This window comes from Drosophila mojavensis, unplaced genomic scaffold, assembly GCF_018153725.1.
Source record: "Drosophila mojavensis isolate 15081-1352.22 unplaced genomic scaffold, ASM1815372v1 contig_136, whole genome shotgun sequence".
NCBI classification, from domain to species: Eukaryota; Metazoa; Arthropoda; class Insecta; order Diptera; family Drosophilidae; genus Drosophila; species Drosophila mojavensis.
Genome location: NW_025318667.1, coordinates 12420505 through 12447697, shown reverse-complemented (window position 1 = coordinate 12447697; position 27193 = coordinate 12420505). Strand labels below are relative to the sequence as shown.

General features: G+C 41.0%; 1 protein-coding gene across 3 annotated transcripts; it reads left to right on the top strand.

The window, feature by feature from the left end:
* Nucleotides 1-1795: 1795 nt before the first annotated feature.
* Nucleotides 1796-24371, top strand: LOC6583676 (protein strawberry notch). 3 transcript variants are annotated; one of them, XM_032732026.2, is made up of 12 exons: nucleotides 1796-2522; nucleotides 9054-9168; nucleotides 12282-12803; nucleotides 13219-13572; nucleotides 17364-17846; nucleotides 17923-18308; nucleotides 18952-19358; nucleotides 19443-19877; nucleotides 20942-22695; nucleotides 23192-23330; nucleotides 23406-23793; nucleotides 23859-24371. In XM_032732026.2, the coding sequence occupies exons 1-12, from the start codon at nucleotides 2520-2522 to the stop codon at nucleotides 24087-24089; spliced, it is 5217 nt and encodes a 1738-aa protein (XP_032587917.2). In that variant the 5' UTR covers nucleotides 1796-2519; the 3' UTR covers nucleotides 24090-24371. The 3 variants fall into 3 exon arrangements, with proteins under 3 accessions (XP_032587917.2, XP_043867651.1, XP_043867652.1); XM_044011716.1 differs by having other exon boundaries at nucleotides 13216-13572; XM_044011717.1 differs by lacking the exon at nucleotides 13219-13572.
* Nucleotides 24372-27193: the final 2822 nt, after the last annotated feature.

Here is a 27193-nt window from a genome sequence, read left to right as displayed (position 1 = left end):
CACACACACACTCGCACACTAAGCCTCATGTACATGTATTATGGGCTGGCGACCTTGTATTAGGCGTATGATGGGCATAGACAAACGGCAAAATGTGCTAATACAGGTGTAGGTCCGTTAGAAAGCTCTCTCACACACTCGAATTGTGAATATCATTCTCTCATTCTTACTTACCATGCTGTTGGTCACGAAAAACACAAATGGCTGCTTCCCAATGGAACAAGGAAGAGGAACTGGCAGGCAATGGCGCGTTGTTGTTGTTGTTGTTTTTGTTGTCGTTGTCGCGTTGTCGTTGCAGGAGCGGTCTTCGGTCAAAAGGCGTTGCTGTGTGCTCGATAGATAGGACGCCCGGGTATCAGCCAGTCACGCACGCAATGTGGGAAGGGCAGGACTCTCCTTGCTGGAGTGCGCACAGGGTGTGTCGTGTGTCTGCACGCGCTTCGCGTAAACAAACGAAACGGTTACGCGAATATCGATGACGCCCAAAGAGCAGAGCCGTTTCACGTTACGATGCGCGGGTGTGCGGAGTATTTGAGCACAAGGGGACTCTGGGCGGATGCTCGCTTGTTCGCTTGCTAACTATCTCTTTCTCTTTTCCTCTGCTGATGCTCTCTTGTTGCTAGCTGTGGCAAATGTCGGCGCCGATTTGTTTGGTTTATTTTTATACATACAATTCGAATGTTTCCTTGGCGTGCTGCAGCATCAACAAATTTCATTAATATTTGCGATTTTTATTGAATTCAATGAGCACACATCTTAATATTCACAAGAGTATATGTATAAATATATATATATCTCTTTTTTATTTTAAATATGCCTCGGTAATTTCTTCAGCTGCTCTCTTTGCGTCTTACACCCGGCGACAAGCGTTTGATTTTTGCACTCTCCTCTCCACTCTTCCTCTCGTATGTTCAACCTTTACCCAAAGCGAAGCGAATGATTACAACAAAAACACAACTATTTGGTACGGAAAAAGAAGCTAAAGCAATCGGGTCAAAATTAGTTAAAACATATATCGATCGATATTTGGCAGGAGAAACAAACGAATCAGTTTTTTTTCTGTTGGATTTTTTTTCTTTTTATACAGGCGCGATGGTAGTGGCGGCACGAATATTGCAAATTGATTTTTTTATTTTGTGCGAGTGTTTTCCGAAACTGTAGCTTAGTGGATGGCTACTACTAGTGTTTAATTGCTTGGCGCGCACATTTTGCCGTTTAAGCCCGAAAAAACAATGACTGTTTTTCTTTTCTGAGTAATAGCTAATAAATATAAACCGCCGCACTGGCAACGCGACCGCAACAACAAAACACTAGTGCCATAAAAAAATTAATCGATGAGTTATGCGCATCACTAGTATTGCGACAACCAACTTAACATGCGCTGTTAACACATATCGCTTTATAAAGCAATCGATATTTGAAATATCGAACAAGGACAAACTCAATAATTAAAAAACCTTAATTTTTTATGAATGCCAGAGTATAATGAGCTCAAAACAGTTTGTAAAATATTTATTAATTTTCAAAATCATTTTGTCACTCTGGAAGCCATATTAATATAATTACGCGGTTTGACCATATATCGATAAGTGTGTAATTCAGTATTTTATATTTTGTGTTTTATTTTATAATTTACCTTTACGGATCATTGCACAGAAAAAAAGAATGTATTCAGTTGCTTACATGTGTTCAGTTTGTTTTAGGATATGAAATTAAAAAATAGTATTTAGTGTATTTTCGCAAATACCAAATAGGTATTTCCATATGTACTTCCATCGATATCGATAAACATTACTTTATTAGCGTGCGACGTGCGCTGCGGACGTATGTTACGTGTGTTTTCGGCTTGTTAACTTTTTTTTTATTGTTTTCCTCTCTTTTTGTTGTTGTTGTTATTGTGCGTGTGCGTGACTGCAGCTAAGCGCAGCCGTAACAAGTATCAAATATAACGAAATTTCAATAAGTTGCCAAGAAACAAGCCAACAGCAATTGTATATGCAGCGTTCTAAGGCAATGGCTGTGCAGAAAACTTAAACAAACAAAAGAACTAGACCAAAGGTAAAGAAGCAAAGAAGAAAAAAACGTGTGTTGGGTCGTAGCCGCAACCGAAGCGCGGAGCCATAGGCAGAGCCAGAGCTCAATCGTGTGCACGCTGCTCCAAGAGGCTGAAGCTGAAGAAGTGGAAGAAACAGCAGCAGCAGCAGCAGTAGGCGAACAATTGTTCAATTGCCATTGCGACTCGGCGCTCTCTGTCATTCTTTCACACTCATTCTCTCCTTCTCCTTCCCCCTCGCCGCTGCTGCTGACCGGCCGCCTGACCGTCAGCGTCGTCATTCGTTTTGTCGTTGCCTTTACCCGTCGTCTGCTCTCTAAACGCGCGCGTTCGTCGCTTTTCCTCTTCCGGCCTGGCCACTCTGAAGTTAACGGCAAATAGCAACCAGCAACAACAATAACAAGAGCAACAAAAACAGCAGAATCAGCGGCAAAATTAAATTGCGATACGCATAATAGGAACAAAAATGGTAAGTTCACAGTTACTACAATGTGTTTATTTGTTTGTTTGTTGTGTATATTGCTTGTTGTGGATGGTCTTGATCATGACTTATGCATTTTCGGTGTTGATGTCGTCAAATAGCCGCATTTGACGGCCAAAATTCAATGGCCACTGACAGCAAACGCATCATCAGCAACGACGGCAGCGCAGTCGCTACTAGCAGCATCTACGGCAGCAGCAGCAGCTGAGTGTGTGTACGCTAGCCATCTCGCTCGCACTTGCTAACTGCGTGCACAACCACATGGTGGGGCTAAAAGAAAAGCAAAAACAAAAAATGAATAAAAAAAACGCAAATTTACCAAAGCAAAAACAAAAACATTTCAATGTGACAATGGCGAATTCGAGTATTGAAACGACAGAGGGTGTGAGCGAGAGAGCAACACAGTGAACAGTGCTACACGCGACACAATTAATTTGCATTGTTTGTTTACATCTGTTGCCATTTCTTCGTTCCATTTATTTGATCCGTTTATTTCCTTTACCCACAGCGTCGCGGCTTTAATTTCATTACACAATTTTTTATGGGTGAAAATCGTTAAGCGATTTTGTGCTAGGTTAGGGTTAAGGCCATGCGCCCGTTGCCATAGTAAACCGTCTAAGCTTGCTTTGATTTGCCTCAACCATTTTGTTTTTGTTCTCTGCTTCAACCACTCCACAATTTTGTTCAGAATGAGCTTTATTAGCTGTTTGGTTTTTTCTGTTTATTTATGAGGCCTTTAAGGTGTACAATATACAAAACTGGATCTACAGTGAACAATGGTTATAAATAATAAATATTATTCTTTAATAAACGTATTCATTTCCTCAGAATTAGCTTTAGATTTATTAATTTGCTGGCTCAATTGATTCGATTACAAAGAATATGACTTTTTTAGCAGACATAGTGATATGGATATACATATATGTAATAATAATAATAATATGTAATTGCAATAGTTATATTTTTTATAATCTATCAAGTTAAACTGTTATTGAAAATTATTTTGTATGAGGAATATATCCTCTAAAATAGTTTTCTTTTTAATTCAGCATTATTAAAAATATTTCTGTTATTATTTCTGCATTTCTGTTAAAGTTAACATTCCTTACATCACATAATATATAATAATATATTGTATAAGACTTAGTTTCGGCAGCGTTTTTCCAACTGAAAAAGATTGTTGAATACATTTTGCACAAATTATGTATATAATTCATTTATTTGATTTTTTTTTTTGTTTTTTAATAAATATTTCAGTTTAAAGAAAAGATCTAGGAAAACTTGCATAAGTTGGATATATTTAAATAAAAAATAAATAAAATAAAAATAATAATAATAACAAATTAAATTTTTTTATTCATATAATGTGTGTAAATATATGTACATATCAATAATATTATTTTATTTAAAAATTATATTTATATTTGTGAGCACTACTTCTTAATTTTTAGGCATTTATAATTGCTAACTGCTTATCAGGATTTTGTGTATTTTTTGATTTCCTGTTCCGTCTAAGGGAATGTTCACTGTATGTGCAGCAACAATTTGCTCAGGTCAGCGCAGTAAATGGGTGGAAAAGGTATTTCTTAGTAGGGATTGCTGCCAGCAGCAGCAGCAGCAGCAGCAGCAGGAACAACAGCAACATCAATCAGCAGCAATCAGCAGCAGCAGCAGCAGTTGATGCCACTCCCAACATATTTCCCCTACTTAGTGGCAGCTTATTTATCAGACATTCGTCCTTTGCTGTCATTCGCTGCAATTCAGTTTGCCCAGCGACGCATGCGTCAACGCAAAGGGGTAAATGCCGCCCACCCTTGTGCACCTGCCTGGAGTCATATTATATATACCTATGCATGGAGCTCTATATACATATATATAACGAGCGAGAAAGATAGATATATATTTGCAATATATATGGTTCAAACTGTTGATCGACAATGGAACTAAGCACAGTCCGAATTGCAGATAGACGATTGCTAAAAGTCTATTTAGGCCAAAGTGCACTGTGATGTGATTGCATATTTACTTGCAGCTGCGAGAAATACGTGGAATTCTATTTGCTTATTCTAACGTTTAGCAACTACTTGGGAAACAGATCTAATTCATAATAATATGAATGTATGTACAAATATTTTAATTAGTTCTAGTGGAATATAGGTGAGCTATAGAACGATATTTAAAATATGAAAATAAATATATGAAGAGTTGCATGAGAAGCATTGTCGAGCGATGTGGCATCCTCGTTACACAATCTCAACAAGATGGCCTCACTAATACAAGAAGGAGAGTTCCAGAAGCACATTGATAGGCTGGTGATTAAAGGTTGTTTAGGTAGTCGTAGTTATTTCAAGTTGTTTAAGTTGAAATCAATATTTGCATTGCTTATACTAAATAATTGCAATATATACATACATATATAAACATTTAATTAAATATTCATTCATTAATAACTCATCTTTTCTCACTTCATTTCGTACAGCCTGTTGACATCTGTTGTAGCGTGTGCACACTGTATGTTTTTTGCTCTTTATTCCTTTCCATTTCTCTTTTTTGTTTTTATTTTTATTTTCGTTTTTCGCAACCCTTAAGCTGCATTTTCTCTCCCTCACTCTCACTCTCGCTCCCTTCTCTCTCCTCTCTCTCTCTTTCTCTCGACCTCTCTCTCTTTCAATATGTGTATATTCATATATTTATATTATTTTTTTCTTTGTTATTTTCACCATTTTTGGCAAATTCAACAACGTGTTGATGTATTTCCTTTTCACATACACACACACACATACACACAGCGATTTGGGCTTTTGTATTCTTTTTCGCAAGGTCATTCGTTGTGATTTTATTTTGTGTGTCACAGGAGGCACAAGTAGAAAAAAAAAAAAAAAACAACAATAAAAATGTGTTGCATGCCCCAATATTTGTGGCATGGGTGGATGAACGTGCAACAGGATTAATTGAAATTATTTCCACATGCTTGTTAACTTGGCCAATTAAATGCACCTAATCTTGGTACTTAGCGAGGAGCATTGAAATTTAAATTTAAGAATAATATATTGTTAAAACAACATGAAAATATAATACATGAGAAAATATTAATCACATTTTTTATTTATGTAAAAAATATAATTTATTGATCGTTAATACTTCGTTCTAACTGCGACTCAGCTTCTGTAGCTATTTTTCTAGAGATCCCTCTCCTTCTCTCTCTCAAAACTCATCGAACTTCAGTTTAGCTTTTTATAGTTATCCAATAAGGATAGACTTGAGCAGTAATCAGTATAGCGATCTTTATCCTAACAATATTTATATATATAAATGCATATCTATCTCTATTTTCTCCTAAATCTATATATATATATATATATATCCTACTCTCTCTCTCTCTACTTCTATACCTATACCTATCTCTTTCTTTATCTCTGATCTTGCTATCTTTTTATATCTCTTCCGCCAACGATTTTCCCTCTCTCTCTAGCTATACCCATATTTCCTCTCCATCTCTCTGTCTCTCTCCCTCTCTGTCTCTCTCTGTTTCCCCCCTCTCTCTCTCTCTCTCTCTCTCAACGTCTATTCTATTGAGGATCTATTATATCTATAGGAACCTCCTCTTTTGTCTCTATCTCTTATAAGATATGGGAGATAGGGACTCCTTATATTACATGCATATGTAGATGTGTAGAATAGTTTGTCCCCTCAAAATCTTTATAGATTATAAATCTGTTCTAAGACTGATCCGCACGGAAAGTTATTCAAGTTGCAAATATATTGTTAAAGTCCGCTTGCAAACGGATTGTTAATCATTCGTCATCAAGCTACGTCTTCTCTATGACACGTTGCTCATATCGAGACCTTACTGTAGTTTACAATTAGTTTAGTGCGTGGTGAGTTTTTGGGTGGTGCAATGCCTGTACCTCTGCCTGTGCCTCTGCCAGTGCCTGGGCCTGGGTCTGGGTCTGTTTCTGTTTCAGCGATTTGCCTAGCTACCGAGTCATTGATTTATCTCTATGTATAGGAGCAGAGACAGCAGCAGAGGAAGAGGAAGGGCAAGAGCCAGCGGCTGGGGCAGAGGCCATGGCGGAGGCTTACAGTCAAGCTGGTTCGGCGCTTGGCTTCAGCTAGTCGTAAACCACTCGGCGGTGCTGTTTGCTGCTATCTTGCTCTAATTGCCCGCTCTGCATGCGTTGTGTCCTGTGTATCCTTTGCCTCCGTTCCACTCATTGTCGCCGCTACTGCTGCTGCTGCTGCTGTTGTTGCTGCCTCCTCGGGCTCCGTTTCGATCTGGGCCTGCGCCCCTCCATTCCAATGAGTAGGCCGCCGTTAGTTAACCAGGCAATCCTTTTGTTTCAGCCACTAACAATGGAGGCGGCGCAGAGAGGGGCGTGCGCCCATAGGGTGCTTGTCCTCTTGCTGGGGGTTGGCACGGCCACATTGCACATGCCACGTAGTTTTCAGTTCAGCTCGTTGCTCATAGTTCGTAGTGTTCGGTATCTCTGCATGCCAAACATTCTCCACTGCCTCGTTGCCAGTGCGCGCGGTTGTGTGTGTGTGTGTGTGTGTGTGTGTGTGTGTGTGTGTGTGTCCATGTGTGCGTGTGTAAGGGTTGGGGTAATATTTAACATTCAACCCTTTCTCGAGTTATGCGGCACACTGGGCGCTGATAAGTTAATTAATTTATAAATGAGAGCATGTATATGTATGTACATATATCGATAATTAATCGATACAAGTATTACAGCTGATATGTAGAGCTGTATAGCTATATTTTTAAACTGCTTTGAGTTTGTTTTAAATATAATCAAAAAATAGATATAAATTAATAATTAAACATTGATCGATAAATAAACATATTGAAACTAATCTAGAATTAATCAACCGAAATCAATTCATTACTTATTAATTATGTCTTAATTATATTAATATATTACTATCTTAAATTTATTAAAGTATCGTATTAGTCCTGTAAATCATATCTATTGTTTACGTGTGACATATCGATAATTATTTTATCGAAGTAACTCTTAAATGTGATAAATGCATTTACTTAATTTCAATATAATACAAAAGACTTTTGCGACAACTATAATAGAATATTTGTCTTAGACATGTGACTAAACAGTGTGTCAATCGATAATTGATTAATCGATTAATCGACTTTCTACATAGTTATGAACCTTGCTGAGATTTTCAATATATTTTGCACCACTGTGCACACTCTGTGCCCGTTTGGTGCGTTGTTATTCGAGTGGTGGTTTACCGTACGACCGCCCGCTCTCCCGTCCGACCGTCCGTCCGCTCCTGACCGTTTCAAAGTTGGGCCAACCACCCGAGCGCCCCCAGCGCGCAATGTGAAATATTCAAAAGGGGTGTTTGCTAGAGCCTCTGCCATAACCAGAAGAGAGAGAAGTGGAGTGGGAGCGGAACGGCTGTTGATTGGGGTTAGAGCGCTTTAAATGGAGAGTGGAGAGTGCTAGGTGGGCCGTGGGCCGTGGGTCGTGGGCCGTGGGCAAACGCAAAACGCCGAAAAACTGCAAGCGTGTGTTGCCTGATGGCCTGATGGAAATTCGGCTGGCTGGCTGGCCGGGGCAGAGAGAGACACACTGGAGCACGGCATGGCGTAGTTGCCTCCAACACGAGCGCAGGAACAGTCGCAAATTGCAGCCGTAGTCAAAGCCGTACCCGTTGCCGTAGCCCTATCCGTAGCCGTACCAGTGGAAATCAAGTGTGGCAAGTGTTAAGTGGCGTCACCTGCAACTGACCTCAGCTGCAGCCAAGCAACTGGGCAACTGAAGCCAGCAGCTCTGCTGCCTCACACGTTGCCAGACTACTCGAAATTCTGCCGCATTTTCGTTAGCTTTTTTTTTCGCTCCGTTTTTTTCTCGTGCTTTTGTGCCGTTTTTTCTAAACAACTGTGTAAAATAGCGCCATCTCGCTCACGCTTTAGCTGACTCTCTTTTGCATTTGACTCTCTGTGTGCGTGTGTATGTGTGTGAGTGTCTGGCATTCTGTGTCTGTGTGTGTGTGTGCTCAAAAGTGTGCTACATTTTTTTCTCTCTTTTTTCTCTTCAAAATTTTTTTTTTGTGGTGATTCCCCTTAAATTCGAGTGCGATTTCTTAAAGCCAGCTGTGTGAATATTTTTTCCGTTTGTTTTGCTATGCGTGTCGTTACACTGACAAAAATAAGAGAAAAAAGGAATGATGTATGGAATGAAAGTTGACTAAAGAAATTCTCAAACTAATGCTGGCTTGTTTAAATTGTGAGAAGCCATTCAAAATTTGTGGAATCTCCTATTTGAGAGATTCAATAATTTTTGTCTCTAGATATATGCATATTTTATAAGTATTATATATAGATACAGATATACATCATACATACAGATATACATTGTATATCTCTCATATGTATAATCTCTGTCCTCACTAAATTTATCTAATTTTAATATTTATAACTTTTTTTCAGTTTTTTTTCATTTACCCTTCAAAAAATTTTCAATTTTTTTAATAATTTTTTTTTTTACTTTGCAGACATCGAAAAAGCGAAAAAGTTTTTTGGACGCCGATGATAACGACGATTTCGATGACGATGATTCCGGCTCTGATTTCGATGACGATGAAGATCCAGATCAAATAGAAGTGCCCGGTAAGTTCCTGCAAAGTTTCTAAAACTTGGAATTCGATTTGCGTGTTAAAAGTTTCGGGTTCAGGACCTCTAGACAAGCTGTCGCTTAAAGTTAGAGCCGGCCCTGCCTCGACCCGCACACAAACTTTACCCTTGCCGTTGGTGCGAAAAGGGTCGACACGGCAACAGAAATAGTTTTTGTTAGACGATGGGCTCGAATAGCATCTAATTCACCTGTGTTATATGTTATGTGGAGGTGTGTATGGGTGTGTGTGTGTCTATCGGTGTGTCTGCACACATAAGCCTAATAACTTTTTAAGCTTTAGACAGCAGAACCTTGGTAGAGTTCTCAAATCGTTGATTTATCAGACTAATTTCGCATATCCAATTCACTTCAGAAAAATCTTTATATTGCAATCATGAGATATATTGATATAATTTTAATTGCTCAAGCAGTACGTTTTTGAAGAGAAAGAAAAAGGGAGAAGGGAAAGAGAGAGAGAGAGAGAGAGAAAGAGAGAGAAACCTATAAATCTCAAGCAGTTTATAGTTATTATACATTGAAAGGAAAAATTCTTAAAACAATGTATAATATAATATAATAGAAACAGTTCTTAAAATAATGTATATAATCTATCTTTAAAATCCAACGACAATCGATTGCTCGATTATTCGATTACCATTGCTATTGCCTTTGTACTGGGCAGTAGTTATTCAAAATAGTTATCACAGCATTTATCATTTAGCAATAGCTCAGAAACTTTTATTTCTACGTGTCTAGTAATATGCCTTATATTCGCATTGGATGAGTTTGATAATCTAATTATCGATTGGAAAACACACTTACATTGAAATTCAGATCTGTGATGTTTGCTAATTTTGAGTACTTTTGTATCGAAAATTAGGTTTTCTTTAAAAGTTTTAAGTAATTTGTCATTGCTAATTGGATTCCATCGGTTGGGCATTGGCTTTAACTTAGTAATCAATAGTAATTAATAAACAATTACCGTGTGCAGCTGCAAGACGAATCGAATTGCAGGCAATCGAGTTGGCAAAAGGAAATAGTTAATTGTATAATCAGCGTGCATTCGATATGGTTTATATGTGATGTGCGATATGTGATATGTGATATATGATGTGCAGTTCACTTACTCTCTCACTCCCTCTCTCGCTCTCACTTTATATATCTCTCTACATACATATATATAGATATCTCCGTCTCTATGTATTCACATCTATATACGTTTGCTGTCCATATATGCCATTAATTATGTCTATATATGCAGATGCGAATCGCCCTGCTTTAGCAGCACTGTACACGTGTATATATACACATGTATATATTTTATAGATTGATGAGTGCATCTGTGTAAATCCAATTGTTGTCTTCGACTGTTTGTTTCCATATTGCATTGGGTATACGTTGTATACATATCAAGTCTCAATGCAGAGCCTCCCACGCAAGGGCTTAATTAACTATCTATTATAGATGAGCTGCAAAGCCTATATGTATATGTATTATTATATACTTATATATCTATATATGTTTATGCCTGTTCAGCTGCCAATTAAGACGCATAATCCCGTCATTCGGGTCTCAATCTTTGACCTGTCAATAAAATATGAATACAGACTAATACAAAACTATTTCGATTGATATACCTGCTTATGCATAGACAGTCAGAGATACAACTGTGCAATTGTACAATAGAATAAGATTTTACTGTACTCTCCCGGTAGCGAGGATTCTAGAACTTTACACTAGTCGAAATAAAATCTGGCATATAAAGAAAAGCTAATATCAATTTGAATATAAATATTGATTAAAAGTTATCGAATGATAATGTCAACAAACAATTTGTATAATCGACTCTCGATTAAGTTATCGTAATTCAAAATTATTTTCATAATCACTAAGGCACATACATTTTGTAGGTCCATCAGTTCCATAAAAAGTAAACTATTTAATTAAAATTTCACAAAAGTCGTTTGATTTTTGCATCTGTGATAAGATCAGATAAAGAAAAGTTGAGAAAATTGCCAAATTTGGCATTTCATTCCCAAATAGGTTAGGTTTCGCAACTCTTACTCAATTTTCAATTTCAATGTCAATTAAATATGAGAGTGGAAAGAGTGGAGGAGCGCTTCAAGACAGACTGTCTTGAGTGGGGGGGCGTATACTTAATGCAGCCCCTGTTGGCAGGTAAATGCAGGAGACGGAGACACATGCACCCATCCTACTTCCTTTCTCTCTCACTCTCTCTCTCTCTCGCTCACTCTACATATGTGCATAGGCAGTCGTAAATGTCTACAAGTATTTGCTAATTATATACTCATTATACATATCTATAATATGTGTGCGTCTGTGTGTGCGTGGACATCATAAAGTGGGCGGGCACTGCCCTATACATAACACTAAGCAAGATGCGATGGTCGCAAGAGAGATGGGACACTACTTCTTCATTAGGGGGCTGAAAGATGCTTGAGATGGTTGGGGCCTTGGTGCACCTAATGCAATGCAAATAAATCGATTCAAAATATTTATGTATAAACTCATTAGCATATACATATATGTATATATGTATGTTTGGGTCTAGTACATAAGAATTTCTTAAAGTTACGAAAGTAAAAGTTGTGGCGGACTAAAAAGTGGAAGAAATAATGCAATTGTATAGTTTAAAGAGAAGCATTTTCAGCTAAGCATATCGAGAATAGGAAAAGAACGTGTTTAGGATAAAAAAAAAACATATATTTTTAATACAAAACTTCCAGAGTTTTTGCAGTGTGACAAATCGGTCGAGCTTAATTGAAAGAATAGTATAGATAGCCTTTTCTGTATTTTCCATTTTCTGCGCTTCTCAAGAAATATATGTAGGACAGAGCATACTTCTAGGCGTCAGTTCGAGTTGCTTATAATCAGAAATAACTTCTCCCTTTTCTCGTCTTACTCTACTTCTTTCGCTACCACGCCTACCTGATAATTCCGAAAGGCAGGTCACAGTTTGACAATCTCAGTTAACGTTTTGAGGGAATCCATTTAGTTGTTGACTAGATTGCAGACAAATCAAATATGAGATTGCACTTGATGATTCGTTTATTAACTGTTTTGTTGTTGTTGTTTTGTTTTCTTTCAGGCGGTGGTCGTGATTTAAATACTGCAGTTACCTACGCTCAAAACATTCGCAGCTCAGTTGGCATCAACGTTGCCAACAAACAGGCGAACAGCGGGCAAGGCGGCAGCCTGAGCGGCAACAACAGCAACATAAGCGAAGCTTTTCTCAAGCTGGGCAACAGCAGCAACAACATTATTACTAACAACAACAACAGCACTAACAACAAAAATAACAATAACAGTAGTATCAGCAACAACAACAACAACGTCATCAAAGTGAACAGCATTAGCAAGCCAAATTCCTTGCTGTTGAGCAACAATATCAACAGCAGCAACATCATCAACATCAGCAACAACACCAGCAACAGCAATAGCAACAACAACAGCAGCAATAACATTACCGTGCTGCGGCCAACGATTGTGACGCATACAGCAAAGCCAACAATTGTGGGCGGCAAATTTACGGCGCTGCCAACGACGATAACAACAAAAGTCGCCCTAGCGGACAAGAGCCCAAACAACATGCCAAAGAAATTGACGGCGGGTAAGTGTGACCAGATACGTGTACTCAACAAATACATATCCCACACCCAGGCGCTCACACAATTGCATACACACAGGCACACACACACATACATACATACATACATACACAAACGCGCGCAATACGCGAGGTAATTTTCGCAAGCTCAACTTGAAATTAATGCTGCTGTCTTCTTTCTCTTTCTCTCTCTCTCTCCCATACGCTCTCTTTTCCTCATTTCGCTGCTCCACTTCAAACGGTTTCATGATCTCGTTTGCTCGCTCGCTCGCTCTTTCGTTCGCTCTTTGGTTTGATTTGATTTGATTTTTGGTTATTTTTGATTTGATTTTCGTTCATGTTTTGGTTGTTGCTGTTGTCGTTGTTGTTGCTTTGTTTCGTTTTGTTTCCTTTCGTTTTGCTTTGGTTGGTTCAGCAGGAGCAGCATCTGCCAGCGGCGCCAATAGCACAAGGATTGGCCCAAGTGGCGCCGGCAGTGGCAGCGGCACCGGCAGCAGCAGCGGCAGCGCTGCCGGCCTAAGTGCAGCCAGCGCCTATTTGAACAGCGGCGCCGGCAACTATTTGAACAGCCTCAGCACCAACGATCTGATGAGCCTGGCCGCCTATGTCGCCTCCAAAGGATCTTCAGTGAATAGCAACAACAACCTGATCAGCAACAACAACATGAACAACAATAACGGCAGCAATAGCTTCTTTGCCAACAGCGGCGGCGCCTCAACTTCAGCCGCCTCTGCTGCCAATTTCAATATGGCCGCGTCTTTATTGGCGCAGAGTAAGTCTTGTAATGTTGGTAACAACCAAGAAAAACAAAAACAAATAATCCTAATCATAATGTGTATGTGTGTGTGTGTGTTTACATTAACAAATTGTTGCTTTTGCCTGTGACTTGAGAAAAGTGGCAACGCTCGTAAGTGCAACCGTTTCGTATCCTTAATGAACACTGTTAATAACAGTGGCGCGCTCTGTTATTGGCATTTTGATCTTTCTATTTGTATTGGCAGCGGCTGGCAGCCCTTATGTCGATTCACACTGCTGTGCCATTATGGGCACTGTTAATAACAGTGGCGCGCACTGCTAGGCATTCAAATGTCATGAAACATGATGCTCGCCTTACCTTGTCGATGATCGAGTAGGCTCTGTATTTGAGTTTGATTTGGTTTTTGCTGAGTAGGCTTTGGAATCGAGGCTTTGTTGTGGCTGAGATCTGAACACTTTTCTCCTCAGTTTGAAACTGAATTTACAACTCATTACAAGGCGAGCATTTTTCCAAATTTGATGTTGATTTTTTTTTCGTGAAAAAAATAAATATTTTTGTTTTATTTAATTTTACTAAAACCATTCGAATGTCAACCATGGAGAAAATCAGTTCGCAAGAATTACCCACTCCGATGATCTCGAGTAGCAGCGTTAAGGCAAGGCATTCTGACTCGTCACGTTTATTTCGTGAGTTCCTCAAGGCAAGGGCCTTATCAATGACAACCAATGATTACGTCAAGCAGCAAGTGGACCGTCAGGTTAAGGAGCTGTTCAAAAACGCAATGGACCGCTTCTATTACCTGCATGGCCGCTCTTTGAACAGACTAGAGAAATTATTGGTGGAGGATCTGGTGCCACGGCTGGACAGTTCGCGTGCCGATCATGACCATTTTGTGAGGCATATGAAGCGACTCCTGAAGAAGGTGCGTCCCATGATGACGAACTTCAAGGCCTATCTGGAAGAACGTCCCAGCTTTTGCGCGAATCTGCCCGATGAGCTGGAATTGCGTTGCAAGCGCTTCCGGAAGGAGCAAGACAAACGTTTCTCTCGCTCATCTATCATGTCATTCGACTCCTCTTTGCGCCCCTCGCTGTTAAATTGCAAGAAGGCCCAGCCAGTTTTGGAGGATCCGGCATCGCAAAGCGTCGCAGAGCCCCAACCCACCCCCCCGTTAACAGTGAATAAGTCAGAGGCGCATCTGCAACCAAAGGTCGACATTACCCAGCCAGCTCCGGCCCCAGCTAAGAAAAACGTCGAAACGATCTATCAAAATTTTAGCTTCGTCTCGTCGCCCAAGAGCAAAGTCAAGGGTCCACCACTTTTCAACATGAGTAAAGCGATGGAAAAGCACTTTGGTCCCATGCCAAAGGTAAAAAAGCGTTCACCGGAGTCGGCTCATAAACTGAGAGAGATCAATCGACGATTGCTCCAAACGAACCTCTTGTACAAAAAGTCCTCTTATTCACTGTACCTGAATCGTTTCAAATTCCCGCCACCCTGGCCCTTGCCCCAGCCGACCCTCTCCAAAGTGGCGATGCTCGCAAGGTCTCCGCTATATTGGAAGTACCACTGACGATCATTCTACGGCGGAGTGTCACTAACTGAAAAAATTGTGTTGTCCTCATAAGTTTTTATTTAGTTTCGTTTTTATGTTAAATCTCTTTTAAAAACTTTCGCATGAAGTCTACATACAAAATAAAATAAGTAAGAAGGCTCCAGTCGAGACTGCTCGACTGGGGGATACCCTTGACCCTCTAAGCTGATATTCTACTCATTCTGCACTTTTATGCACACATGCATACACGCGCGTCCACACGTACGTATAAACACGCGCTCTGCTGACTGCGCAGTAAGCAGCGACTGCGCTCGGGCTGCGCTGCAGTGTGGGCAATAGCATGAGAATTTATTTGTTGAATAATTTCTCTTGTAGATGGACTATCTTTATGAAACTTTCAGTGCGTGATCATATGATTAGAATGTGTGTGCATTCCAAAGCACAAGTCTCTTGAAATACGTTTTTACAAATTGCTGGCGAATGGGGCGTGGTATCCAAAATCTGTAAATTACAAAATATTCGTATCCATCAACTTTATATACACAGTAAATCTGAAGTCTTCAGGTATAAAAGTGTTCAAATTTGGCTGAAAAAACGAAATCAAGTTTTCGATTATTTTCGATAAAAAAAGTTATCGGATGAGTTATCGAAAAAAAATATATGATAATCATGTACTGCGTTGGTACACACGAGCATGCATGCCCAATTTCAGCTCTCTAGCTCTTATAACGTCTGAGATCGACGCACTCATATGGACGGACGGACAGCCGCTACATCGACTCAGCTCATCGTCCTGATCATCGATGATTCCTTCTGCCTGTTACATACTGTTCACAAAACCAATATACACAGATTTCCCATTTTCAATGGGTTCAAGGTATAAAAATATTCTCAATTATGTTTGTTCATGTTCCTCTCTCGCTGCTGTCTGATTTTCTCTCTCATCCATTGTTGCAAAAAGTTAAAAGTCTAGGGACGTCAAATCGGGGTAATACTGTTACTTGGCTCGATACAGGCTACAATTGAGGATGACTCATAGGTTCGCATTGATTTTTACCAAGTAGGCCTGGAATCGAGCATAAAACGAAAATTAGATTTTTTTTTTGCTGAGTAGGCTTTGGAATCGAGACTGTGTTGTGGTTGGGAGCTGGAACTATTTCTCTTCACTTTCAAATTGAATATAGAGCTCAACACATGTCGAGCATTTTTCCAAAATTTGTGTGTTTTTTTTTTTTCGGAAAATCAGAAAAAATAAAATTCTCCTTTTGTATTTTGTTGTAATAGAAACTTTCGAATGCCGTGAATTAGTTCGCAATATTTATACATTCCGTTGATTCTAAGATGGTTCTTGACTAGGGCAATTTCTCAACATTCGTCACCCTCGCTTAGTGGGTGCACCAAGGCAAGGGACGATGACATCAAGCGAACATCCTGCTCAACAAGTCGTCGTCTACACAACATCCTGGCCCTGGTCCAAGCTGTGCTGATACGTATTCGCAGGAAGTCCAAGTGAAGATCATGGCAAAATGCCATTAAGTGTCATACACATGTGTTTGTTTCTTTGTTTCTTTCGTTCTTTGTTCTGTTGACTATTGAATCGGACTACAACTTTTGATGTGATGCACATAGAGATAATATAGACAGGCCTCAAAGTTTTGCTTAAAATGTTGTTGTTTCTCTTTCGTCCCCTGTTGAGTCCCATCAAGTCAAGGGGCGTGGGGTTTGGGGAATGCGCTGGAGAGCATCTTTAATTTGAATTCAAGTTGATTGATTCTCTCAATATTTCCTATACTTTTTGAACGGATCTCGTATACCTAAGAGAGAATCCTTGAAATACTTTCACTCATTGCAAGCATTAAATATGTATATGTATATGTAAATATATAGCTTATTCTGACTAACAAATCCATTGATTAGTTTACTTTTAAAATGCAATTTGTTTGCTCTACTAAAATCACATGAAATACATTCGCTCTCTCTCTCTCTCTCTCTCTATTCATATCATACACTGTTTCTTCTTGCCTCTCTGTTCCTCTCCTTCGTCATATCGGACATTGTTTGTCCTTCTCTTTCTGTCTGCCCATATCCATCTCTCACTCTCTTTCCCTTTGGTCTATCTCCTTCTCTCTCCAACTGTCTCTCCCTCTCTGTCTTTCACACGCACTCGAATTGCAACCACATCAATCAATCACATCAACATCCGAAACGATCGACATAAAAACAAACCCGATTCCCCACACTTGTCTTGCAGTGAGCTATGCGGGCGGTGCCACGCCCATGCGTACGCCGTTCAAGCCGCAGCCGGTGGGCATGGCAGCAGGTGTTGCTGCCAGCGCCACACTGAAGAGCAGCAGCGCCGTTGGCGGTGCCACGCCCCAGGTGGCGGCCACCGCTGGCGCAGCGGGCGGCGGGATGAAGGTGAACACCATGATGCTGGAGAAGCTGCAGAAGCTGATCTCGCTGAATCCGGAGTACTTGACCAGCGGCATACCCAATCATGTGATGACGCAGCTGTTCATGCAGCCGATGCGAATGCCGTCGCAGCAGCAGCAACAGCAGCAGCAGCAGCAGCAGCTGCAGCAACAGCAACTGCAACAGTTGCAGCTGCAGAATGCGGCTGTGGCGAATGCCAATGCGGCGACGGCGGCTGTCTACGTGCAGCAGGAGGAGGATGAGGTCGACTATGAGGAGATGGGCGTGGCCGAGACATACGCCGACTATTGGCCAGCCAAACGTGAGTATCCGAGCTCTGCCACTGCTGCACAGTCGACGAACGATGCCTGACGTGAAATATCTTTCTGCTCTCACAGTGAAGCTGGGCAAGAAGCATCCGGATCCGGTCGTGGAGACCGCCTCGCTCAGCTCCGTGGAGCCGTGCGATGTCTACTACAAGCTGTCCATACCCGCCGAAACCATCAACAGCGGCCAGCTGAGCGCCCTGCAGCTGGAGTCCATCACGTACGCATCGCAGGCGCATGACCATCTCCTGCCCGACAACAGTCGGGCGGGCTTCCTAATTGGCGATGGCGCCGGCGTGGGCAAGGGTCGCACCATCGCCGGCATCATCTACGAGAACTATCTGAAGGGGCGCAAGAAGGCGCTCTGGATATCCGTCTCCAATGATCTCAAATACGATGCGGAACGCGATCTCAGCGACATTGGGGCCACGCGCATCGAGGTCCATGCGCTCAATAAGGTGCTAGACAGTCACAAATATACCTAACTACCTAGACTAGATGATTAAGTAATTGAGTAATTAACCACTTAATTACGGAGCTTGATTAGTGGAAACTATCAAAGAGTTTATTTCATATAGATCTAATGCTCTCTAGGAGCTGAAAGGAATGGCTAAATACAATTGCTGTAGTAATTGGGATCAATTGATCTAATTACTTGAGTAATTGAGATAAAGAAGTTGATTCAGTGAAGTCATTGTAAAGGAATGGGTATATGTAGAAGCCTTAAGAGCTATAGGAAGGTTCTATGTAAACACAATTACTGAAGTAATTAAGCTTAGATGATTGCGTTACTTGAGTAATTGTGATGAAGAAGTAGAAGTAACTGTTAATTATTGCAGAACAAGGCCATAAGAGCCCAAAGAATGAGTATAGCCTTAGAAATCTTTCTATATGCATATGTAATTACTAACGTAATTAACTTTGCTTTAACGCATTACAAAAGTAATTTCTTGGTAATTACTTAAGCTATTCTTTTTCACAAATGAGAAGACATTCAGGGAAGCCATTATTAATGAGATTGATAGATAAACGTAGAATTATTTGCCACACTCTTCGAGATATGTGAACTAATCCAATTGAATGAACTCTTTGCTTGAACAGTTTAAGTACGCCAAGATCAGCTCCGATGCGAATAACAACTGCAAACGCGGCGTCATCTTTAGCACTTACTCGGCGCTGATTGGTGAGTCGAACAACAAGACGGGCAAATACCGTTCGCGCTTCCGCCAGCTGCTGCAGTGGTGCGGCGAGGACTTCGAGGGTCTCATCATCTTCGACGAGTGCCACAAGGCGAAAAACCTGTGTCCCGTCGGCTCGGGCAAACCCACCAAGACGGGCCAAACGGTGCTCGAGCTGCAGCAGAAGCTGCCCAAGGCACGAGTCGTTTATGCGTCGGCCACAGGCGCCTCCGAGCCAAAGAACATGGCCTATATGGTGCGGCTCGGCCTGTGGGGCCAGGGCACGGCCTTTGCCACATTCGGGGACTTCATTACGGCCGTGGAGCGACGGTGAGTTCAAGTCAAAATGAAATGGAATTCTTCTAGCCTCAAGTCTAATCCGATCTCCCCTCATCTATAAATTGACTCGTGCAGAGGCGTCGGTGCCATGGAAATCGTCGCCATGGACATGAAGCTGCGCGGGATGTACATAGCGCGCCAGCTGAGCTTCAAGGGCGTCAGCTTTAAGATCGAGGAGGTGCCGCTCTCCAAGGAGTTTCGCAAGATCTACGATCAGAGCGTCGAGCTCTGGGTGGAGGCGATGCAAAAGTTCACGGAAGCCGCCGAGCTGATCGACGCCGAGAGCCGCATGAAGAAAACAATGTGGGGACAGTTCTGGTCGTCGCATCAGCGCTTCTTCAAGTACCTCTGCATTGCGGCCAAGGTCAATCATGCGGTGCTCATCGCCCGCGAATCCATCAAATACGGCAAGTGCGTCGTCATCGGCCTCCAGTCCACGGGCGAGGCGCGAACTCTCGATCAGCTGGAACGCGATGATGGCGAACTAACCGATTTTGTGTCCACAGCCAAGTGAGTTTCTGTGCGGATTGAATTCCATTTAATGGCGAACTCGAATGGTAGCCATGGCGGCTGGCATAGAGCAGCTGAGAATTTTAACAGATCAACTCTTTCGATAATTATAAAGAGAGAAAAGTTTCTCTCTCTCTCTCTCTCTCTCTCTATGAGCTGTAACAATTCGAAAGAGTAGCTAATATATAACAATAAGGAGCTTAACTACAGCTTCAATATATATATATATGTAACATGTTGAGTGAGGAGCTTAAACAAACACAAAGCAAAGCTTTCATGAACTTTGACAGAGCTAAAACACGAAACTCAACTCCCTTTTGACAATAGTTAACAGAAGATTCCATGGGTTGTAAAAAAAATACATATTTAGTGAAATTTTTACCCATGAGCTTTCGTTTGTCTGAAAATCTTTTGGGCCAAGAGAAAGGAGCTAAAATGAATTTGAACAATAACAAATTGAAGTTGCTTTGAGCTTGAGCAATGAAAACGAGAAACTTCCATGAACATAGAAGCTGCAATAAATATGCTTCTTTGATCTGTGATCCGAAAAGCTTTACTTTGCTTTAAAACTGTAAGGAACTTCGTCAGAGAAGCTTTTATAGTGACACAACATGAAATGCGGTTTAACTATATCAAAAATGCTTTCATGAGCTTTAACAGGGATAAACAAATTTAGTCAGATAAGCTTTTATAGTGGCAAAAATATTAAGTGGAACTTACCTATAGTACAAAAGCTTTCATGAGCTTTAACAGGTATAAACTAAACTTGGAGTTTATATAGTAGCATAACATTAAACAAGGCTTAACTATAGAAAAAGCTTTCATGAGCTTTAACAGGAATAAACAAAACGTTAAATTAGTTTTAATGTAGTCAAAGAGAAGTTTAAAAGCTTGCATAAACGTTAATTTAGTTTACTGAGGAGCTTCTTCTACAAAGAGAAGCTTCAATAAATAGAGAAAGAAGAAGAAGCTTTCCCAGTCTCAAGCCAATTCAGCTGAATATTTTTCATACCATTTATGTGCCCTTATGGCAATTGAATAAATCTGTTTCCCTTGCTTTGCAGAGGCGTCTTCCAGTCGTTTGTTGAGCGTCATTTTCCAGCGCCCGATCGCAATCGGATCAATCGCATTTTGGGCCTGTACGACGAGGTGCCGGCCGTCAAGCAGGAGCCGAGCCAGACGCTCAACAACAACAACAACAAGAGCAGCAGCACCACCGGCGGCAGCAGCAGCAATCGGAGCAAGCGCAAGGGCGCCAACTCGACGGCGAGCAGTCGCAAGTCGAAGAAGAAGAAGCGCAGCGGCTCGTGGCAGTTCAGCGACAGCGACGAGGAGGCGGCGCACACGTCCAGCGGGGATTTGGATAACAACAGCGACGAGGCGCCGGACAGCGATGATGCGTTCAATGATGAGGACGAGGACGATGACGACGATGAGAACCGGAACGAGGATGACGACGACGACGACGACGATGAGGACGAGGACGAGGACAAGCATGACAATGACAGCGACAGGCACAGCGTGGCGAGCGACTGCAGCTCCGACTTCAATCCGTTCTTTCTCAGCGGCAGCGACAGCGACATGGATCCCTGGGTGAATGCGCGCAGCAAGAAGACCAGCGGCAAGAAGACCCAGAAGAAGGCCAAGAAGAAGAAGGGCAAGGAGACGAAGCCCATCAAGAAGGAGCCCAACACGAGCAGCAACCACAACAACAACAACAACAACAACAATGCAGCCATGTCGGCAACGGTGGCAGCCGCCCTGAACGCGGCCAAGAGCCGAAAGCCTCCGCAACTGTCCACGCAGGACAAGATCCAGGATTTGCTGCAGAAGAAGCAGGAGCTGAAGGGCACGATGACACCGGTGGGCGTGAATGGCGTGAAGCTGAACTATGGCCCGCCGCCCAAGGATGCCATCGAGCGGGCGTGCACCATGAAGGAGGAGCTGCTGCGCAAGATCGAAAAGCTCGGCGCTCGCCTGCCGCCGAACACGCTGGACCAGCTGATCGACGAGCTGGGCGGGCCGGATAATGTGGCCGAGATGACGGGCCGACGGGGTCGGGTCGTCCAGAGCGATGACGGCTCCATTCAGTATGAGTCGCGCACCGAATCGGATGTGCCACTCGAGACGCTCAACATAACGGAGAAGCAACGCTTCATGGATGGCCAGAAGGATGTGGCCATCATCTCGGAGGCCGCCTCCAGTGGCATTTCGCTGCAGAGCGATCGGCGCGTCTTCAACCAGCGACGGCGCGTTCACATCACGTTGGAGCTGCCGTGGTCCGCGGACCGGGCGATCCAACAGTTTGGCCGCACCCATCGTTCCAACCAGGTGAATGCGCCTGAGTACATATTCCTCATCTCGGACCTGGCGGGCGAGCGCCGTTTCGCCTCGACGGTGGCCAAGCGGCTCGAATCGCTGGGCGCTCTAACGCACGGCGATCGGCGCGCCACCGAGACGCGCGATCTCTCCCAGTTCAACATTGACAACAAGTACGGCCGGCAGGCTCTGGAGACGGTCATGCGCACCATAATGGGCTATGAGACGCCGCTGGTGCCGCCGCCCACCGACTACAATGGCGAGTTCTTCAAGGACATTGCCGGCGCCCTGGTCGGCGTGGGCATCATAGTCAACAGCGAGAGCCACCCGGGCGTGCTCAGCCTGGACAAGGACTACAACAACATATCCAAGTTTCTCAATCGCATCCTCGGCTGTCCGGTGGACCTGCAGAATCGCCTCTTCAAGTACTTCACGGACACCATGGCGGCCATCATCAACCAGGCCAAGCGTGGCGGTCGCTTCGATCTGGGCATTGTTGGTGAGTGTGGGACAGCGACTTCTCAGTCTCAGAGTAAAACGAAGAAGAAGAAACGAAGAGAAGGAGAAGCAACTTAATGAAATGAGAATGAGAGAGGAAATAAATGTGGAAGTCAGGAGCAATGTGTTAAGAAAGAAGCAAAGAGAAGCAAATGCATAAGCAGGTATAGGAGAAAAAGAAAAAGAGAATTGAAAGAAAAGACTACCGGAAGAGTGATAGGAAAGCAGATGGAAAAGGCAATCATAAAACTTGATAAGTATTAAAGTAGAAAGATAATACATTAAAAGAAAAGAGAAGGCAGAGGAAAGAGAAGAAGAGCAACAGAACAACGAAAGAAAACAACTTGTTTCTCAAGAAGAATTGGCTTGGAAATAATTCTTTTTGCGAATAGTTTCTCCATAGTGTCTATAACAGTTAGCTATTTGAAATCAGATGAGGGAATATACCTAGGCTATTACTAGGCCATATCTGACTTGAAATCCCCGTTTATTTTCAGACTTGGGCGCTGCCGGCGAGAACGTGACCCGCGTGCGTCTGATCCGCTTCATGCGCAAACATGCCACAGGCGTGGCGCCCACAGAGCTCCACACGGTGCGCGTGGAGCGCGGCATGATTTGGCAGGAAGCCATTGACAAGTGAGTGTTGAACAGCGAATGTGTATAGGTAGATATGACAGATGATGAGCATCGGTTTGATCTAATCTCTGGCAGATATGCGGATCTGTTCAACGAGCACGAGGGCTTCTACACGTCGCATCAGTTGCGCAATCACAAGCGCACGGCTATCCTGGTGGTTGTCATCGAGCAGCAGCCGGCGGCTCGCAACTCCGGGGAGGCGGACAGCAGCAGCAGCAGCAGCAAGGCGCAGAAGAAGAAGACACGCAGCAAGAAGGAGATCATGTGCCAGATCTACCGGCCCAACACGGGTCTGCAGGTGCGCCACGAATCGCTCTTTGAGCTGGAGAAGAAGTATCGCAAGGTCAGCAGTGAGGAGGCCGAGCCGCATTGGACCGAGCAATACGATGCCTCGGTGCACACCTGCTCCCACGCCTATTGGAATGGCAATTGCCGCAACGTCAGTCTGGGCAACGACTGTGAGGTAAGGCCGGATTAGCTATGGATTCGCTCTGATGAACTCCTAATCCCTTTGATATCCATTCGCAGGTGGGTCTTCGACAGCGCCTCTATCATGTGTTGGCCGGCTCGGTGCTGTCCGTCTGGGGACGGGTCGAGCACATACTGAACACGCGCTCCAATAGCAAAATGCAGGTGATACGCATGAAGACGACGGAGGGACAGAAAATAGTCGGCACTATGATACCAAAGTCATGCTTTGAGCCGCTCATGAATGATTTGCGCAGCGACTCGGAGAAGCAGGAGGAGTTCAACTATTAGAATACATTTCAATTCTTCACTTTCACTCCATCCACCCAAGTGTAAAACCCTAATCTAATCCACGACGCGATCCGTTTCGGACTCGCCGGGCTCTTTCAAACATTTATAAGCCAAATCAAGAAACATGAAGATGAAGAAAAAAACAAAGAATATTTAGAAGGATTTAGGAGAGCTAATTGACTTCTACCTCTGATTTGACCTTATTCATCTTCTTTTTTTACAATTTACTTTCCTTATTTCTGTGTAATTAATTTTAAAATATCGCTTCCGTACATAACTCAAAATGTATTTCAAGTAGAGTGTTGAGAGTCAACAATTTTAATTAATTTGAAATTTTTCTCTTTAATTTTTATTTTTTATTTATCACTCGCACAGAACAGCAAAAAAAAAAAAAAAAAAAAAAAAAAAAGATATAGTGAAAAAACAAATGAAAACGCTTATTTTATGGACTTTTCTTAATGATTTAACGATTAATTAATTTAATTTAGTTTAACATATATATGCTAGTACACACATACAGACACATGCACACACACACGCAGACACTGAAATACCACCAAGCAAATGTTAACTATTTATTGTGCATATGTTTTAGTTACACTCACATATACTTATATATACATATGTATATATATGATATGATTTCAGACCTTGTTTCAATTTTTTTTTGCTTATTTTTATATATATTTAAAAATTTTTTAATCATTTTATTCTTTATTGAGAAGGCTGCAGCGCAGCGCGCAATTTGCAAATTGAAATGGAACATAATGCAAAAGAAAAGCTAACAGAAAATTCTAAAAATCTTAAATCTAAACCTATTATAAACGAGAAACAAAAGAGAAAAGAAACACACTTAATTATTAATACAACCAAGTTAAGGCATTTTTTTTCACGTCAATATATTTTTAAGTTGACACTGAAAAGTCAAACCGCTGTTTGTAATTAAGGTCCTCTAACTGTAATAATTAAATTAAGTTTAGCCATTAAAGGTGTTAATATACATGATATACATATTCATATACAGATACAGATATATAACAAATACAAATGAAGTACATGCACGCATCTACACATACATATGTACATGCAACATAATAAACGTGGAATTGTGGCATATATAAAACAAAGCAAGAAAATTACACAAAATATTGGAATTCTTTTATTTTATTTATGGGAAATGGGAAATATTAAATGTATAGATTATCTCAATCAATCAATTCAAAGGGAAATTCCAGTCCCACCAACGATATTTAATCAAGTTGTATAACGTCGATTTTAACTGCTGTCATATGTATCGATTAATCGATAATGCGTATCCTTTTAATGTTCTGCCATCCGTGCAGTCAACAAAATCTAGTGATGTGACCTGCGCTAGTGAAGAGGTGCGCGCGCACATTTGTTGAATTTGAAAATTGAAAAGCGTTCGGTGTGTTTTAGTAAAGTTGCGAAAGCGTTGTTTAATTTTGTATTTTCATTCATATTACAAATGGACTCTTCAAGAGTTGAATTACATACATAGTTTGCAATTCAATCATTTCGCTATGCCCCATTTCTCGTATCTCATTTCATTTCATTTCATTTGTTGTTGTCATTCTTACTCTTCGCACTTAAATACAATTAGTTTTAGTTACAAGTTAGATAGAAAGAGAGATAGAGAGTTTGAAAGAGAGATGGGCAAGTAGATAAATAACATAAGAAGCGAAAAATATATGCTCGTTTATATATATAGTACTCGTAAATATGTACGTATAGATTTGTAGCGCTATATATATATAGTCTTCTGTATAGTTGTCACATATATATAAAAATGATTTCTTTTTGGTTTCTTTCGTTTTTTGACATTTACAACATAGAGTATATATTCAAGAGGCAACTATAATACATGTAAGTACAATTAGAGATATAGCAATGAGATATGGCTACATAGATCTCTAGCTCTTTAGCTCTTTTTGTTTAAATACGCATATCTGTGTATATATGTATGTATATAGATTATGGTTTGATATAGTACGGCTATATGTATTTGAATATAGGGTCCTTCATAAGCTGCGCGTAAACGAACGTTTAAAGCTAAGTTTTGAACGGAGGCTAAGAAGCGACGGCGACGGCGACGATGACGACGATTAGTGCAAAAGTGTATTGAGAATTGTAAGGTTTGTGTTTCTCTTAGGTACGCACACTGGTACAAAATGTATGCTAGTTTAAAGGCAGCGCGGGACTACGGTTCACATACAAGATATATACATATAAATATATATATATATATATATATTTTTTTGTCGAGGGTATTCTACATCATTGCGCGACTTTACATAAACTATATATATATATAAATATAAATATTTAAATAAATAAATTTGAATTTCTTTTTCTAGCCTCAATTTTACAAAATACCCTCGTTTATATTGTTTCTATATATATATGTATATATACAAGTATGTGAAGTGTATGCATAAAGTACTCTAGGCTTTATAGGTATATGTGTGTGTTTGTGCTTGGTTGCGTGTGTGTGAGTGTGTCTGTGTGTTTGACTAATATTTAATGGTGGTAATCGTGGATTAATGGGCGGCACTGATTTTGTGTTAGTTAACATTTGCTATATGTTTACTTTTATAATACATATATATGTTTCTATATATATATATATATATAATAGATAATACAATTTCATAGATACTCTATATATATATATATAGTTGTATATATATGGATAATTTTGTATAAGCAAATTATTAGCTATAATACAGTTTACATTTAAATATGTCTATAACATTGAGCTGAAATCCGATCCTATATATATATATATAGATCTATTGTTTCTCTTAAGATTTTTGCATACTTTTATCTCGATATATGTTCATAGATTGTTAATTTCGAAAATATACAGGCTATACAGAAGTTCGTTAAAGCGGCTCTTAGGCTAAGATATACATATTATAGGTTTTATATCGCTTATAAAGTATATAATATATATTTATATATAACGTATATATAGGCTGGCATATAGTTTTGAATCGATTATGGCGCTACGCTCTATGCTTAAAGGCCATCAAAAATATTTGTTTGGATTTTGCTTTAGTTTTTCCCATTTCAGCTTTTTTAAA

What these genes read in the sequence shown, in the direction of transcription:
- LOC6583676 (XM_044011716.1), top strand. An exon ending in GCCAAAGAAATTGACGGCGG is followed by an intron (nt 12,804 to 13,215) that starts GTAAGTGTGACC and finishes TGGTTGGTTCAG; the next exon opens with CAGGAGCAGCATCTGCCAGC. An exon ending in CGCGTCTTTATTGGCGCAGA is followed by an intron (nt 13,573 to 17,363) that starts GTAAGTCTTGTA and finishes CTTGTCTTGCAG; the next exon opens with TGAGCTATGCGGGCGGTGCC.